Source organism: Echinops telfairi, unplaced genomic scaffold (assembly GCF_000313985.2).
Source record: "Echinops telfairi isolate 266 unplaced genomic scaffold, ASM31398v2 ScPeMD7_23;HRSCAF=83, whole genome shotgun sequence".
NCBI lineage: Eukaryota > Metazoa > Chordata > Mammalia > Afrosoricida > Tenrecidae > Echinops > Echinops telfairi.
The window spans coordinates 16,315,614-16,333,386 of NW_022103920.1; the positions used below are offsets into that span (position 1 = coordinate 16,315,614).

Consider the following 17,773-nt stretch of genomic DNA (forward strand, 5'->3'; position numbering starts at 1 on the left):
ACAATCCATACATACATCAATTGTGTAAAGCACATTTGTACATTCATTGCCCTCATCATTCTCAAAACATTTGCTCTCCGCTTAAGCCCCTGGCATAATGTCCTCATCCCCCCCCCCTTGCTCCCTACTCCCTCATTTCCCCCCCCTTGCTCCCTCATGAACCCTTGATAATTTATAAATTATTATTTTGTCATATCTTACTCTGTCTGACGTCTCCCTTCACCTGATTTTCTGTTGTCCGTCCCCCAGGGAGGAGGTTATATGTAGATCCTTGTAATTGGTTCCCCCTTTGCACCCCATCCTCCCTCCACTCTTCCATGATTTTTATTATGTAAATTGTGAGCTGTCTTTCTCTGTTCTTATATCATTTTCTTAATGTCTTTTAGCTCATTTTGAAATAAGTTAACTTTTTATTTGTTTCTACCTACTTGCAGTAGTGTTATTCTCACTTTTTCTTTTATTTCTTCCTCTATAATTAGGTGTGGCATTTGCCTCTGATTATTTTCTATTTACTTTTGTGTGATTGACATTAGTTTTCTGATGTTTTAAAGAAGGCATAGTCAAGGACAGCAATTTAACTTCACAGTTTCCTTGTCTGTTGTTTCAGCTAGCATTTATACATATGGATGCTGAGTTGTCTAGCCCTGGTTCCCTTACTGCCCTCCCTTTGTCTCTGTTGCACTTGCCCTGTGTTGGTTTATTCTGTCCACAGCAGTTCTTCCTCGGTGGGGGATGCTGCCCTCATGAGTCAGTCTGCAGAACCTATAGAGCAGTGGTTCTCCACCTTCCCAGTGCCATGACCCTTTCAGACAGTTCCTCATGTGCTGGTGACCCCAACCATAACATTGTTTTCATTGCTACTTCATCACTCTAATTTTGCTACTGTTATGAATTGGGCAACCCCTGTGAAAGGGTCATTTGACCCTCCCCAAAGGGGTCACGACCCACAGGTTGAGAAGCACTGCTGTAGCAGCTAGACCATTCCACCTCTTCAGAGATTTTAAAAAAACCAAAAAAGTTGTGAATTAGGTGAAGGTTGACAGAACAAATCCGAATTCCATTCAACATTTCAGACACATTTGTTTTATCTCCTTGATTGCAAGCCTCACAATAAAACATCGCTCCACCCACTTTTTCCTGGATATTCACATTTCTGCTCCTGCTTTTTTCCTAAGCCTTCTGACCTTTGTCTTGCTTGGGTAAATGCAGCCCTTTGATCTCAAATGGTTGATTATTCTAAGGTGTGTATCCCTTCCTAGTGCTATTTGTCTCCCTTAAAAACCTGTTGATTGTTTGGCTGAAAAGTGAGCCATAGAGATGGGCCTTCATCTTGGGGGTTCCAGTAAATAGCCAGCTGGTCTGTTTGTGGGGTCACTATGCTGCGCCCTCTGCCTCCATGGTCACTGAAGCTCAGATTGCGCAGGACTTGTAGACACCATCTGCCCGTGGGGGGGTGGGGGTGGGGGGTGGGGGGAGTCCTTGGAGATCATCAGATCCCCGAGTATTGCAGTCAGTGCTGCTGCCCATTTGTTTTTCGGTTTTACTGCCTAATTGTACCATCTGTTTTTGTGAGGGTATCTGAGAGATTCCAGAGCTTTCATAGAGTCCTTTTGCCTTTGAGCAAAATGAAGATATTGATGACATATAAAGTCATAGATGTGCTTAGGTTACTGGTTAGATCATGAACAGCTAAAAACTATGTGCCCGATAGGGTTTTTTTTCCCCTGAGAGGAAAATTGTTATTATTGGTACATTGTACATGGATTCATTAAACACTGAGTGAGTATGTTTAAAACACTGTACTGAGGGTAAAAAGAACAAGCAAATTTCATACAGCCTTGTAGATCTGGGAAGAAGTTCATGCTTTATGCTCACTCTCCACCAGCTTCTTAGATCGAAAATTCAGTCTGTCAGTTAAATCGGGTCTCTGTCCGTTTACTTTGGGTGCTTATTCAGACCATTTATTTTCCCACCTATTTCTTTATCTTGATTTACTTTTACATCTATTTCTTTATCTTGACCTATCAGTCTTTGGAGAGATTTTGAAGAATAACTATGTATTACTTTGATATGCTCAATTTCCCTAAGAAGTTGGCTAGATGCGCCCATCTGTTCTCTTCACCATTGGCTTGACTCCTGAGTTGAGGGTGAAATCCCTGTCCACCTTAGCCCGCCTCCATGAAGGGACCATTTGGTATAGAATTGAATTAGACTTGATTGGCGTTAATTAGTTGCCTACAATGTATTGCAGGATTTGGTACCCAAAGTACTATCCTTCAAAATAGAACTGCCTTTTATAACCTTGATTAGCTTACTAGAGATCAAATTCTATGCTTTTGTTGTTATTTCTAGTGGGAAGCTTATATTTTCCTGTAATAAACATCTTAGTAAGATGTAGAGCAGTCTGTCAAATATAAATACATCAAAAAATAATTCAAGTATATGAAATATTCACTTGAGGCAAAATAGAGGTGTTTTGTTGCCGCTGCCATTTCACTTAAAAATTGAAGATTGAAAAATAAACCTATCGAGACCAATATGCAATATGTCCCCCTGTTTGTAGATATATTAACACGATTATTAGACTCAATTCACACGTGTGAATAAAGCTTATTTAAGTGTAAAAGAGACAAAACATCTTGCCTATTGACTAGAGTTGGAAGGTACACAGTGGCATTTTAGTAGTAGTAAAAACTTTTGGACACTCTCTTCTTACTCTTCTGTGCTTGGTGATTTGAATCAGTAGCATTAGACCTGGTGGTTTAAGAGATAACCCTTATACCTTCATAGAAAAAGTTGGAAAGAATAAGTTGGAAGTGGTTTTGTTCACCAAAACCTCTAACAATGTAGTTTGCAGTTGATGGGATTGGTGAGTAATATCTAACATTTCTTTCGTTGTACTTTGGTCCGAGTGTACTTAAAATGTATTAGAGCTGTGTGGCGTAACACTAGTCTATAAGACCTCTTTTTCTGATCTTCTTGCAGGTTCATGCATGGGAAATTTCAGACCAGTTGTTACAGATTCGCCAGGATGTGGAATCCTGCTATTTCGCTGCACAGACCATGAAAATGAAGATTCAGACCTCATTTTATGAACTTCCCACAGACTCCCATGCCTCTTTACGGGACTCATTGCTAACCCATATCCAGAACTTGAAAGACTTGTCACCTGTCATCGTAACACAGGTAAATCCTGTGCTTCTCAAAATAGAGGGGAAGTTGCAAGACCATTTGGATTTCTCAAGTTGTGTTGTTTGACATTCTAGGCCTTTTGAGGGAAGGTTAATTACACTGTTACAGATTTGTTGCTATGCTCATATAAATGGATAGAGAGGTTCTGTGCTATGTCTTAGAGATCATTTGGTTTCAAACTCACTGAAATACCCAAGATGGGGGGAGTTGAGTGTACATTATCATAGGCACACATGTTGTGTCCCCTCTATTAAAACTGTGGATGATAAAATCCTGTGTTTTGGCTGGGTTAAAGGCTGCCTTTCTTTGAATCCTTTTTGGAGTGATGAGTTAGATAAGCGTCATGGATGCAGCAGGGTGGTCTAGACCAGCCAGCCTCTCCCCCTGGGAGAAGTACATTAGGAAGGAAACCGAGAAGCTTCAGTGAATACATACTCATGTGTGCTCTGTGCCTGGCATAGAAGTGCCCGGAAGAGGAGGCTTTGCCTAAGGCTTCCAGATGAGCAATGGAAAGAAAAGGGAATGGCAACCCGTTACTTGAGGAGTGAGTCAAAGAGCTGACCCGGGCAAGAACTTTGGCCTTCTGGCAAAGTTTTATCTCTGCCTGTGAAGTTCTGTGGTGTTACCAAATAAAAGTAAGTATTGGTGTTTTCTGAGGAAAATCGACAATCTGTTCTTTCAGACTTTTTGTTGTTTTCTTCTTTTTGTCTTTGTAAAACCTGAAGGTGGACGTTTTAAGTCCCTGCACTGTGTGGCCAGCCAGAAGCAGTTGCTGCATTTGTATAGTGGGGACGCGTCTTAGTTGTCCTTGTTTTGTTTCTTTGCTTTCCATATTGATGGTGACCCCATGGATACTCCTGTGTCCTGTCACTTACCTGAGCTCTCTCTCTTCTTTACTCAGCTGGCTTTAGCAATAGCAGACCTTGCCCTACAGATGCCTTCCTGGAAAGGGTGTGTGCAGACGTTGGTGGAAAAGTAAGTAATCAGTACGGATTGTATACTAGCATGTGAAGTTGTCATTAATTTTGACAGACAGCTGAAATAAGAGCATTCCTGTAAAACAGGAAGCAAAGCAGTAATTACCATTAATTTATAAAGGAAAACGTTTTAGCATGCTTAGCCCAAAATAACCTCCCAACTCATAGCAAAGAACACAGAAGCCCTAAAAGAACTCCAGCACACCGTGTTCACAGACAGCGGTCCAGGCCATGGCAGCACGGTGCAGAGGCAGTTCTTGAGGCAGGAGCTTGAGGGCCCCACTCCCGGTGCGCTCTGCTTACAAGTGCTGAATGCCGGCCTGATAAAAGGGAAAATCTTCTTCAGGTTTCCTTTGGTTAGCAAAAGCTGGTACTGATATGGGTCTTTGTAGAGGCGAAGCAGTGTACATCACACTTTTGAAAAGCTGAGGATACCTGTAGGTACACGTTTGGATTATTTCCTTTAGCTTTCAATATAGAATTATGTATTAACTTTTGTTTGGTTAAAAGAAAATTGTTTAAAAGTTCAAACACTACCGAAATTTATCCGTATTTAGAACACAAATGACCCTCCTGATAGTAAACTGCAGCAGTTACCTTGTCGGCCATTCTGTAAACATGTTGTTGGAATATTGTAAATTATTTGAAATTGAAGGTTGTTATAAATGTATGTTTTCACTAATTGGTTGGTCTTGTTTTATTTTCATATCTGAGAAACAGTCTTGTTTTTTAGCTACAAAGAGCCTGTGTGTTTGTCATTAGTTCTGATATAGTTCTAGTATAATCCGATAACTGCTTGCGTTTTGGCATTTGGCTGGAACATTATTTTGAATAGAGTGGACAGATGTTCTTTTCACCTTTAAGTCTTAAGTATGTCATCAAAGTCTTTGGATGGGTATTTTGGGGGTTGTTTTAGGGAAATTTTAATTTAAAATGTTAGCATACACTCACTGAAAGAAATTTATAGTGTGAGCTTTCAAAATACAAAGTGAGCACTTTTCTTTCCCCTACTCCTGTCAGTGATTTGGTTAGGTAGCCAGTCAATGTACTACACTTGATCTGAGCCAAAAGGTCAAGAAGCGATAGCCAATGAATGTAAAAGGACACACACTTATTTTAATTTTACTACACAGATGTTGAATTGCTTACTTATATGTAATCTTTTATATACCTTTTTCATTTCATAGGTGTGGACATGTTACCTTGTTATGCTGCGCAGGGTTCTCCTTTATTATAATGGCTGCATATGTTTTATCATGCAGCTGTTTCTGAACCTGGCAGCCTGGTGGGTAATGCATTGGGCTGCTGTGCGCCAGATCAGCAGTTACAAACCACCATCTGTTCCATGGGAGGAAAACGAGGCATCCTACTCCTGTGAAGAGTTATACCCACAGGGGCAGCTCTGCCCTATTCTGTAGGGTCACTGTGAGTGGGGAGGGACCGGCTGGAACTATTTGTACCCCGTTTATCCTGATTGTGGAGACCATTTCGATAGTTTCCCAGTGTTTTTACTGTTATAAAAGAGTACTGCCAAAAATAACTGAGACTTATCTTTGCGTTTACAGTTGGTTCTCATTATTCATGGTTATTTTATAAAGTCTGCAGGAACACTGAATTAGTGAAAACCGAACCATAGCTTCAGGGAAAACGCAGGGTCAGGTTTCTGCCAGCCTTTGGTGGTGACAGCATTTTCATCAGCGGATCTGTACAAACCTTGTGGGTGTGTTTCTTTTTGCAGACATCTTATTTAAACTATTTAGTTAATAGTTCATTAGTGTTGGTGTTATAGTGGGCTACAGGTAGGACTGCTAACTGCAAGGTCAGCAGTTCAAAACCACCAGCCATTCCATGGGAGAAAGATGAGGCTTTCTACTCCTATTAAAACTTACCATCTCAGAAACTCTCGGGGCAGGTCTACTCTTTTTCCAGGAGAGTCTCTGAGTCAGAATCTCCTTGATGGTGTTTGAACTCACAGTCGATGGTGCTATCACTTAGTTACCTAATACGTGTATTTTCTCCACAAGGCACATCACAATCTTGTGGTGCGTAAGGAACCATGCCCAGACTTCAGCCCTTGGAATCTTTTCTAAACTGCTAAATTCCCCAACAAAAGGGTGAGGGGAAAATGGCACTAACTAGATGATGCAAAGGCCACTTGTTTATTGTATGAACGCTGAACCAAGAAGGTAGAGTGTGTGGCCTTACCCAAGCCCAATTGGAAATATGCCCATCGGACAACTCAAATTGTGCAATCCTGTGAATGACCATGCAAGTGCTATGTTACAAGTGTTGGTTTGGGGTACAAATAAATTGTAGCAAAATTTCAAATACAAAATCTTTAAATAATGAGGATCTAGCCGTACCTGTGAGTTTTTTTCTAAGAGAAATCTTTGGAAGCAGATTTGCTAAACCAAAGATTACGTAAGTTGAAATTTTGGATCGCAAGATCCTCTCAGATGCGTCGTTAAAAGCCTTTGTCGGCTTCTTCTCACCCTCAACAATAGCAAGGCTGCCTCTCGTTGTGGTGGAAAACTCTAACAACTATTGTTCTCTTCCATGATTGTCTACTTCCTGACTCTACATAACTTCTGACGGGTCTTACTTACCCCCTTTCTTTCCAGATATAGCAATGATGTAACATCTCTGCCTTTTCTACTGGAGATCCTTACAGTATTGCCAGAAGAAGTACATAGCCGCTCCTTACGAATTGGAGCTAATCGGCGCACAGAAATTATAGAAGATTTGGCCTTTTATTCTAGTACTGTGGTATCTCTATTGGTGAGTAGGTTTGAAATGCTAAGTTGCTTCCTAAGGGGCAGAAATCCATGGTACTTATTTTGTAATCTGACTGTATTAGTGTGAAATAACTTTCTTTGCAAAATGTGACAGTGGCAGTACTTTGGCATTTATATAACGCTTTACAATTACAAAATTACTTTCAGACACTATACACTTCCCGAGCTTCTAAGTAATCTTGTGATTATTTGTAATTTCATCGCCATGTTATGAATGAGAAGCAGACTTTAGAGTTACATGAATGCTAATTCAGCATTTGAGCACAGACCTTTTCAGTACATGTGCTATGAACTATTGGCTCTGATTGAAAGGACATGCTAAGGGAAGTCTGTATAACTTTATTTTACTAAGGAAAAGAAATCTTAAAGATAAGTCAGTCTTAAAATGATTTGAGATTTCACTGGAGTTTGCTTGACCTTTGAGAATTAGAGTTTACCTACTGCCACATTTAAAACCAATAATTAAATGTGATCAAATTAGGGTCAAAGAGCAGGCCGCCTATTTATGTAAATAAATTGTTATTGGATCCTGGCCATACCCGTTCTTTTACATATCATCACTGTCCATTATTTTGTCCTCATTCATCGAGTCAGTTCTGACTCATTGTCAGACTAAAACTACCCCGATGGGTTTCCAAGACGAGACCTCTTTACAGAGGTAGAAAGCCTCAACTTTCTCCGGTGCAGCAGTGAGTGGTTTTGAGTTGCTGGCCTTGTGGTTTGCAGCCAGTGTGTGACCCACTCCGCTACCAGGGCTCCTTTTATTTTGGCCTGCAACTGCAAAGTTCAGCAGTTGCCACTGAGACGAATTGGCCTGCAAAATCTTGCTCTGTAAGAGTCTGGTTGTCATTCCCTTACTTGAATCAACTCTTTTTCAAAAATTTCCTGTGGTGCAGTTCAAACTAATTTGTGAATATGAATGTGATCATAAATCTGTTGGGACGTCAGCTCCTTGGAAATGAACTAACAGCCTTTAGATCTGTTTTGATTATCCCTTATAGGAACACCACCCACACACAAACATAGTCCCTCTGACAATTATATTTCTGACCCATTGTCAGAAAAAATTTGTTTTAAGCATTCCTCATTCCGAAATTTTACTTTGAACGAAATCGGCATCCCAAAACTGGTCCCTAGAGAGAGAAGCAGTGTTGAGTTTTGGTTAGATTTTTCCTCTTTTATAAACTCCCGTGTTTACTAAAGTGCCGCTTTCCTTAGAAAGACATTTGTAATTTCTGGTGATGACATCTCCCCATGAGATGATCACACCTCTCACAGAGGATCTCCTTCATCCCTCTCCTGAAGAGGAGAAGAAGCACAAGAAGAAGCCTGGTGCAGGGCACCAATTCCTAGTTCATGGATGTGAAATGCCCAGGCTACTATAAAATCACCTTGGTCTTAGCCATGCACACAGAGTAGTTTTTTGTGTTGGCTGCTCTACTGTCCTCTGTCAGCCTGCAATAGGGGAAGCAAGGCTTACAGAAGGATGCTCCTTCAGACGGCAGCAGTGCTAAAAGACCCCGAATCAAGATGAGTGAGAAGCCATCCCAATAAATCCATTTTGGATACAACAAAAAAAAGAAGAAAGACATTTGTACTAGAGCATTCAAATACTGGAAGTAAAGTAATTTTATATGACTAGCACTAGCTCATTTCTGTTCTATGAAAAGCAATGTAGAGATGAGTATTGCTTCAAACACATTGTTATCAATAAGACTATATCAGTGCAAAAGTGGAAACAAAAAACGATGTTATTGCTGAAGCATGTCTTTTGAGTAAATCTATTCTCTATTGAATTGTCTCTCTGAAAAAGTGAGTTTTGAGGGGTGGGGGAAAGGTGTGGCCACCTAGAGCTCCATGAGGATTTCAGCTGAGAAAGCTCTGTGGGGGCAGTTCTGCTGGTCACATGGGGTCACTCGGAGTAGAAAGAACTCTGGGCGCCCAGCAAGAAAGACGACATGCGTCTGAGTGAGAATTAAATGAGTCAGTATCAGTCAAACTGGTGCCTGTCATTGTTACACTTTATTGTCATCCATCACATTTTTACACTTAGAAAGTGATTGTCCTAATGGCATAAATCTATGCCATTATTTATTGTAATTACATATTTATTGTAATTTCTTGCTCTTTTTTTCAGATGACTTGTGTAGAAAAAGCAGGAACAGACGAGAAGATGCTTATGAAGGTCTTTCGCTGTTTGGGAAGCTGGTTTAACTTGGGAGTTTTGGACAGTAACTTTATGGCTAACAATAAATTACTAGCACTCCTTTTTGAGGTCTTGGTAAGTAATGACTTTGTTTATTAAAGTAATTCTGCCTTGCCATCACAGCTTCGATAACTCACCTTCAGGGACATAGCGGTGTGTTCAGATTTCTGCACAGTTTTGAAAGTGCAGGCTGAAGAAACAGTGCCATTTCCTTGCTGCAAAGCCCCAAATTAGGGTCGGATATTTTTTGTAAACTGAGGATTTAGCTATGTTTTTGAGGAAAGCAGTCGTTTGTGCAGATAAATGATTTGCGTATTGAAAATCCTAGTAACATAATACTATCATTGGTCTGCTTTTCTTGTTTTGAAAGTACAAAGTTTATGTTTCTAATAGTGTCATTGATTGAATGTTCTCTCAATTTACCATGACATAAAAAATTTAGAAAATACAGGAAAAAGAAAGACTGAAAAATAGTTATCCTTAGCACATTGAACAAATCAGAATGTTTTTGTATTTGAGATCATTTAAACATCAGGGCATGTGCAGAATGAATTTTGCACTTTTGTCATCAGAATAAGAAGTAATGTCATTATATATACGTGATGTATGTCTTCTTTAAACTTCGGAAGTAGTGCTCACTAGTACATTTGTCTGCCGTGGAGGACAGGAGTGAGTGCTTAGAATATGACTAGTTTTTAGAAGGGCACATGAGGACATCTTAGGCGTAGATGTAGAAAAGGGTCCTCAGAGAGGTGAGTGACTTCCTCTTGCTCACGGAAGGCCTCCTTCAGTGACGATGTATTCGTCTGCAAGGACAGGGCGTGCTGGGTTTACTCTGACTAACTGTTGGCATTTCCCTGTGGGCACATCCAGCATTACTCTTGCACCAGACTAGGACTCAAGTGTTAGGACGACGCTGACTGGTGTGCTGGTCATCACTGTCTCTGGATACCTTGCCTAAATAATGGTAATTGTCTCATCTCAGCAGATTGTGTGAAGAGTAGTTATCATAAATAATAGAATACCCTTAAATGTATATCTGTATAATCTTTAAGACATAGTAATATATTGAGTACCTTTGAACTTGCAATCCAACTGAAGAATAGACGCATGTGTAATACATCTAGGTATTCTTTTCCTGCTTGTGTAGGGTTTTTTTCTCCCTGAAAATTCTCAATATCCTTGTTTATGATGATTATTATTCACAAAGAAACAAACTTCATGGCATGCCTTCAACAAAGATTTCCAACCTCTCCACTCCACTCATAGAAGCCTTAACATTTGTCCTTTACAGTTTCCCACTGGTCATGTGGTGACTGCCTCTTCTGTGCTTCTGGCTTGGGTGAACTGCTGTTCCTCAGAAACCTGTGAGAGTCAGCTGTTGATGGTTTGTTTGCCTGAGGAGTATTGTTATGTGCCTTCCTCCTTGATGGCTGTCTTGGCTAGCTGTAGCGTTGTAGGTTCAGTATAACTCCGTTTAGATGTTCTGTTACCATTCATCTTTGCCAATGACAAGCCAGAGAGCTGTCTTGCATTTGCTACTTCCTGTGGGCCCATATTCCCCCCAGCACCAGAAGCTCTCAGAACCTCTGACCTTGGTGTTCTGAAATTTCAGAGATAGAGTTAGGTAGGTGTGGGTCCTTGGTACTTGATAACCCTTTTTATTTTGGGTAGTTCAATCTAGAGAATCAGAAAAGAATGGAAAAGATTTCCAGAGACTAAAATAGGCCAGGAGATGCATGATACTTCATTTGGAGGCACGTGGATGAACAAAAGCAGGGAGATTAGAGATTCTATGACTGACGTGTCTAAATAAGCTGATTGGCTTGCCTTTAGGGAAGTAGTTAAGACTGGAAAGATGGAGGGTGTTGTCTTGTGGAAGGTCAGGACTACTGCCTTAAAGTTTGTTTCGGAAACAGGATACAATGCTTTTCCTACTAGTTGGGTTGCCACTCAGTGGTCATACTTCATACTACCCTGTTCTTCCTGTCTCCCAGCAACAAGACAAGACCTCCTCCAACCTACATGAAGCTGCTTCGGACTGTGTGTGCTCAGCTCTCTATGCCATTGAGAATGTGGAGACCAACCTGCCGTTAGCCATGCAACTTTTCCAGGGCGTCTTGACATTGGAAACTGCTTATCACATGGCTGTGGCACGTGAGGATTTAGACAAGTGAGTCATTGTTTAAGGCCGGGCCCTAAGTTTACCTGCAGGGGGAGGGGGAGATTGAAAGTCACTCTTCATTATTCATCTGCCCTTTGAGGTTCTTAGTGATGCTGGGTAAGTATACAAACTGCATCCTAAAGATGCTGTGGTCTCTGACCAACTGGAGGCGGGGTCGTGGAATTAGCAGTCATGGAAAGTAGCGCAGTTTTACACACAGTGCGTAAGGCTCTAAGAATTTGACATGAACTTAAAAGTACCGGTGTGATAATGGGGAGTTTGACTTAGATGTTTCGATCACTGAGAATATGAATGCCTGTGGGTGCAAGGTCTAGGTCCAGGTGGTGGGCATGAGCCATGTGATGCAGCACAGTGAGACTCACTAGCATCTTCAGATGGAACATGCCAGTATAATGTCCAGATTCCTGACTTGATGCTCTCATTTTTTCCACTGCAGAGTTCTGAATTACTGCCGTATTTTCACTGAACTGTGTGAAACTTTTCTTGAAAAGATTGTTTGTACTCCTGGCCAAGGTCTCGGGGACCTTCGAACTCTGGAGCTGCTGCTTATCTGCGCAGGACATCCTCAGTATGAGGTAGTGACTGTGCATGTGATCTCTGGCCTTTGAACTCTTGGGAAGTGGTATCCTTGCTCTTTGTTAATGGGCCCACCGGATGCATCCTGCGGTGAGGTCTTCCTCTGCTACTTGTATTGGATCTGCGCTTCGGCTGTGAATCATTTCTTTCTGGATCCCCTCCAGAACGAAACCACAGCTGTTGTCATTGAGTGGATTGTGCTCATAGCCACCCTGTAGGCCAGAGCTGTCCCCCAGGGTTCCTAAGGCTGTAAGTCTTTATGGAAATTGACTCCCACCTCTTTTTCTCTCCTGGAATGGCAGTTAAGCCCTTGGTTTATGTTAGCTCTGTGGGGCTAAGAGGGTCCACAGCAAGTCAGTAATGTGCTTCCCTTTTTTCTGTTCTCATACAAAAGGTAATGTTTATTTGTGTGACATAATCTCATTAGGTTATCTAGACTTTGATGAAACCCAGAACCTTTTGAGAAGGAAGTGTAGCGCTCTATCATGCTATTATCTTCAGTCTTGTGTGCTGGGGAATGAATGCTTTCTGACTCGCGATTGTCAGAAGAGAACGGTGCTCCTGGGGTCTTCGTGGTCACTGCTCCTTTAAATGGGATGCTGTGGATGAATTACTTAAAGAAAGCAGGAGAGTCAACGCGACAGGAGTACAAGACTGAATTTTATAGACTATTTGCCTGGTCAGAGTTGTTCTAATTTCAATCATATACTGAAATTATTGAAGAATTTGGAGGGAAAAAAACTTTATTGCCTTAGCAATAATAAAATCTGCCTTCCTCTATTCCTTTTCCCATTCTAATAAACAATATTTTCTTTTTTCAATCTAACAGGTAGTCGAAATTTCCTTTAACTTTTGGTACCGTTTAGGGGAGCATTTGTACAAAACTAATGATGAGGTTATTCATGGCATCTTCAAAGCTTACATTCAGAGGCTGCTTCACGCCTTGGCTCGACACTGCCAGCTGGAACCAGACCATGTAAGTCCCTTCACTTTCCTCCTCTTTTCTGCTGAGAGAGCCTGCTAGTTACCCACCACTGGACAGCCTGTGCTGAGGACGTCAGTATCCCAATACTGAACCAGTTAGTCCTTGAGTAGCACAGATGGTGGAGCGCTTGACCACTAGCTCAGAGATGGTCATTTCTGACATGCGGAAACCCACTCGATGACAACACTAACAACAACTTCAGTCTGTGTCGGCAGCGGCCACTCTAGCTGAACCAGCCCTAGAATTACACCGCGGGAGAAAACGGGGCGGCTTTTATGTACAAAGCATCTTCTACAAAAGCCAAATTGGCAGTAAAATTCCTAAACAGCTGTATCGGAAGAGAGACAGCCATTGGATGTAGCAAATCAATGGACCATTACATAGCAGCTAAAAATAACTAGTGAAATAAAAAGGATAGTTTATATGCTGAGCGAAAGTAATTAGAACATAAAAGTGTATGCTCTGCTTTTAATTGTGCAAAATATGTGGTTAGGCTAAAATACAAAAGTGAAATAAATGTGTAAAGATAATGTAAGTTGCATATAATTTCCCCCAACATACATGATATAAAATAGTCCCTCAGAAAACTCTTCAGCCTTTATGCGAGGCTTAAAAATAAACAGATTAGAGTTGCCCCGTGGGCTTTCCACAGCTGTAAATCTTTCAGAACAGGTTTGGCCTCAGAATGGCTGGTAGGTTCAAACTGCCCCCTTTCAGCCCCTGAGCACTCAACGACTGTGCTACCCAGGCTGCTGTGCTTTGCTTAAGCTCTTCACATTTTGACCTCCTCATCTTTTTCCTTCTGATTGTTTTGTTTAGCCCCGTCCTCTCATCTTGGAACTGACATTGTTTGTTCCTGTTTACAATTAAATCTGACATACGAACTTATTATCAGTGCTAATCTAGTGCCAGTATTTTGAATCTTTGACTTTAAAGATGACCTGGTCGTTTTCAATGTTATTTTTCTCTTTTGTAAACTTTAAGAGCTTAGTTTTAGTTCAGTCTTAAGTGGAAACCGCTGTGTTCACAAAAGCAGAGCTCTGGTGTACATGTCTCCCCTGCCTGGCTCCCTTTCTTCCTTTAGCTGCTTCCAGAGGCAATTGCTCTCGCAGGTAATTTCTTACACTTGTGAGTGTATTGTGCTTAAAGACTTATAGGGTGCTTTTGATGTTACCCATTATCTCATCTGAGTCAGCCATCGCTTTATCTCCTCCTTATTTCTTAGCTGTCATTTCTTGGTCTTAAAACAGGAGGTCTTAAAACTAGAGTAGCAGTTCTCAAGGACAATAAGGGCTTTGTCCAGTTACTGAGAATCCAGCATTCTCAGGCATGCCCTCAATAAGATCCCAATTGGTAAACTTCTGTTTAGTTATAGCCGTGTATCAGAGTAGTAAAATGTTAAGGTCCATGGAATGTAAACAAACTGCCTTTTTACTGAAAAGTTTCAAACAGAAAGGTGAAAGACTTTTCTAGTGAGCACCTGCATATCATCCTCCTAAATTTCACCATTCATTCTTTACTATCCTAGTTTTCTTATGTATCTGTTCTTTTAAAAGTCTAAAATTCTATTCTGAGTGAAGTTACTGTGATAATCATTGACTTGGGTAGACCTTGAACTAAAACTTCAGGGGCTGGATCAGGACAAAGGGAGCTGCACCCTATCTAGATACGCTAATTACACTGAACAGAACTTCAGGGTTTTCTTCGTGAGTTAGAAGGTCGGCCGGACTGATAAGGGAGAGCCTCTGTCTACAGTAAAATATTGTTAGGGCATGGGCAGCATAGCTTTCATTCATTGGATCTTGGTGGCAGTTTCTTCTTGATCTAGAGGCTGATAAAAGCCTCAGGAGGTTAAAACAAATGCCATCTGATTTTAAATTGCAGGAGGGGGTTCCCGAGGAGACGGATGACTTTGGAGAGTTTCGGATGAGGGTATCAGACCTGGTGAAGGATTTAATTTTCCTGATTGGATCTATGGAGTGTTTTGCTCAGGTAAGCCCATTTGGAGATTATTGCCGCTTTTACTGATCACTCTAACTGTGGTTACTTCTGTGTCTTCTGTAAAAGTCCCCTCTTCTTCAGTCTCAGTGGCTAAGTGGGATCATAGATGACGCAGGGGCCTAGCACACTGCCTGGCATATAGTAACTATGTGTATAAGTATCTTAACAAGCCAATTGAAGTCAATAGATGTTTCATATGAGTCACTATGTTATTTGCAAATGAAAGGTGTCCCTATTTTGCACATGGTATGGAAGATCTATAGGTAAGCATTAAAGCTTACAAGATACTTCTAGGGAATTGGACTAGGCTAGGAAAAATAGGTTCATTTCCCAGTTTTAATAATTACGTATCAATTCCTGGCAACTCTTTCAGTTATTTGGCATTGTCTTTGTCCACACTTCCGGTTAGATTCCTATGCCATTTCATCCCCGAGTAGAAGAGTCACACTCAGGTGCTCTCCGTGAGTAACGTTCTACCTTGTAAGATATTGGTTGCAACCGTCACCATTCCACGGGCACTTATTAACAGTAGCTTAGTCCCAGGTAGTGTTCCGGTGGCTAAGTCATATTTTGGCGAGCTCTGGAATCTAGTTTGGATGCTTTGCCATAGCCAGACCGAACTAACCTAATTTTCTTTTTGTAAACCAGCTATTTTGTGTGTATTTGGGAGTAACGTGATCAGACACAATGTTAATAAAATTATCATTGCTTCATATTGTATTAAAGCGTGCTTATTGACCCGCCTACAGAGGGTTGGGGTTTCTGGGCACAGCTCAGATGAGATCCTGAGTCACAGGCAGATACTCAGCTCTTCTCACACCGGCTCCGGGCCTTGCACCAGTTACTTGATCCTCTCTAGACTCCGTTTATACAGTTTTATAAATGGTCGATGTTTCGTGGGTACCAGTCTTATGGGGTACTCTCTGGGAAAAGAAAACACAAGCATTACAGTAATTAAAATTGAGAAACAATTTAAATAGTGTAAATCTCAAAAATTGTTCATGCTTATTTAGCTGTATCTTATCTAGCTTATCTATTGCCCAACTGCAGGAGTCTTCCGCAGACTAATGCCTAGGTACATTCCATAGGTGGATATACTTTGGGAAATTCTTAACTAGAATATCTCTGAGTATTCTGCTCAATCTATTTTCATTTTGGCTAAATCTGCTTGGCTGTGGCATTGTGAAAGGTATTTGCAAATAGCTGCTTTTGAGGAATTTAAACTCTACTACCAGTGTTGCTGGGGACAAAACTACAACCATAGCAGTGAAAGCCAATGTTCAGGTGAAGGCTGTACAGAGCATACAGGTGTTAAGTGTGTGTATGTATTCACTAGTGATTATCTGGGCCAGGAAAAGGCTCACATGATATGTTGTGTTTTATTCCCCATAATACTCATTTTCGAGGAGCAGACGATAATCTTGATCTACTCTTGGGGCTCTAAATGGGTTTATTTCAAATATTAAATGAGTCGTTGCTTCTAGTTAGTGAGGATGTGCAAAATGAAAATTACAGTATTCCATCTCCGAGGGATACTTAACTAGACTCAGAAACAAGGGGCCAGATTTATTTTAACTAAAAGGATTTTTTTTTTGTTTGTTTTTGGACTTCTCTATTTTCCTTTTAATGGATCCATAATCCACCTCTTCTTCTCTAGTTATATTCCACTCTGAAAGAAGGCAACCCACCCTGGGAGGTGACAGAAGCGGTTCTCTTTATCATGGCTGCTATAGCAAAGAGTGTTGATCCGTGAGTGTCTCATAAGTCTTTTGCTGGAAACTCTAAATATTGAGAGGAAGGAGAATTACACCATTTTTCTCTTACGGTATATGCTTGGAAAGAAACCCTTAGCACTTCTTCCTTCTCTAGTGCTGTCTAGTCTTCTTCTAGAATCTAGTCCAGTATAGTCCACAATGCTAATATTCCAACCATGTTTTCCAGAGTTAAAACACTGAATTTCACCCTGGATGCTAGGAATAGAATACAGATTTGTTTTTCCACCCATGGTGCCCTTGTGAAAGTTTGGCTCGATTAAGAATTTGTTAAGATTCTTAATTTGTTGGTACTAAGTAGGAACTAGTTTGGTCTCATCTACTTTTGTGACCTCCGGTAAGTTATCCTCACAAATGTTGAATGACATGTTCTCTGTATTTCTATCTTAGAAAGGCACGTGTGAGTTTCAGAGAGGCAAGGCATGGGCACTGTTACCCCTCAGAGCCGCAACATCAAACGGGCAATTACTGCTTTCAGTACTGTCATTGGGAGGGTTTTTGTTTTGTTTTGTTTTTTAATTATTAGAACTTGATTTGTAATTGCTTAGCATAGAAACTCTTTTCATGATCTTAACACTAGTCCCTAAAGACAGAATTTATTTTTTGCCATGAATTTATAAATACAAATGAGTATCTGATAAGTTATCTTGTATTGTGATGACGCGGTAACTGCACATGAGCCCCTATTGGGGTAGAAGGTTCAGGCAGATATTTATAACAAGTGCAGTGCTTCCACCGGAGCAGCTTCTCAGGACCTGCTCAGTGCAGTCTGACCTCAGAGTTTCAAGAAGATAGAGCAGGGTGAACTTTCTGTAGGAAGGAGGGGTATGGTTCTTGTTTTGCTTTGTTTTTTAATTGTGTACCGTATTATTTTCTCTTAAACCCATTTTAGTATCTTTAGGAACCTTCAGTGACAGCCTGAAAATTATTAAAGCCACTAATATTTAACCAATGTGTGTAGTTTGAAGAAAGATGGGTAAGATTATTGGCTTTAGTGCCCCTAAGAAACAAAGCATAAATGACGTTTGCATAAATTTTTATTCACATTTTAAGCCAAGTACATGGTTACAATTGTTTAATTCAT

General features: G+C 40.8%; 1 protein-coding gene across 1 annotated transcript in view; it reads left to right on the forward strand.

Moving 5' to 3' along the window:
- The window catches only part of TNPO3 (transportin 3), a 68,789-nt gene that overhangs the window by 21,678 nt on the left and 29,338 nt on the right, over positions 1-17,773 (forward strand). Inside the window, exons 2-10 of the mRNA XM_004707808.2 lie at positions 2,986-3,186; positions 4,094-4,167; positions 6,791-6,947; positions 9,102-9,245; positions 11,168-11,343; positions 11,792-11,930; positions 12,761-12,907; positions 14,801-14,908; positions 16,575-16,666. Of these exons, the coding sequence (XP_004707865.1) occupies positions 2,986-3,186; positions 4,094-4,167; positions 6,791-6,947; positions 9,102-9,245; positions 11,168-11,343; positions 11,792-11,930; positions 12,761-12,907; positions 14,801-14,908; positions 16,575-16,666 (1,238 nt within the window). The remainder of the gene's footprint in view (positions 1-2,985; positions 3,187-4,093; positions 4,168-6,790; positions 6,948-9,101; positions 9,246-11,167; positions 11,344-11,791; positions 11,931-12,760; positions 12,908-14,800; positions 14,909-16,574; positions 16,667-17,773) is intronic.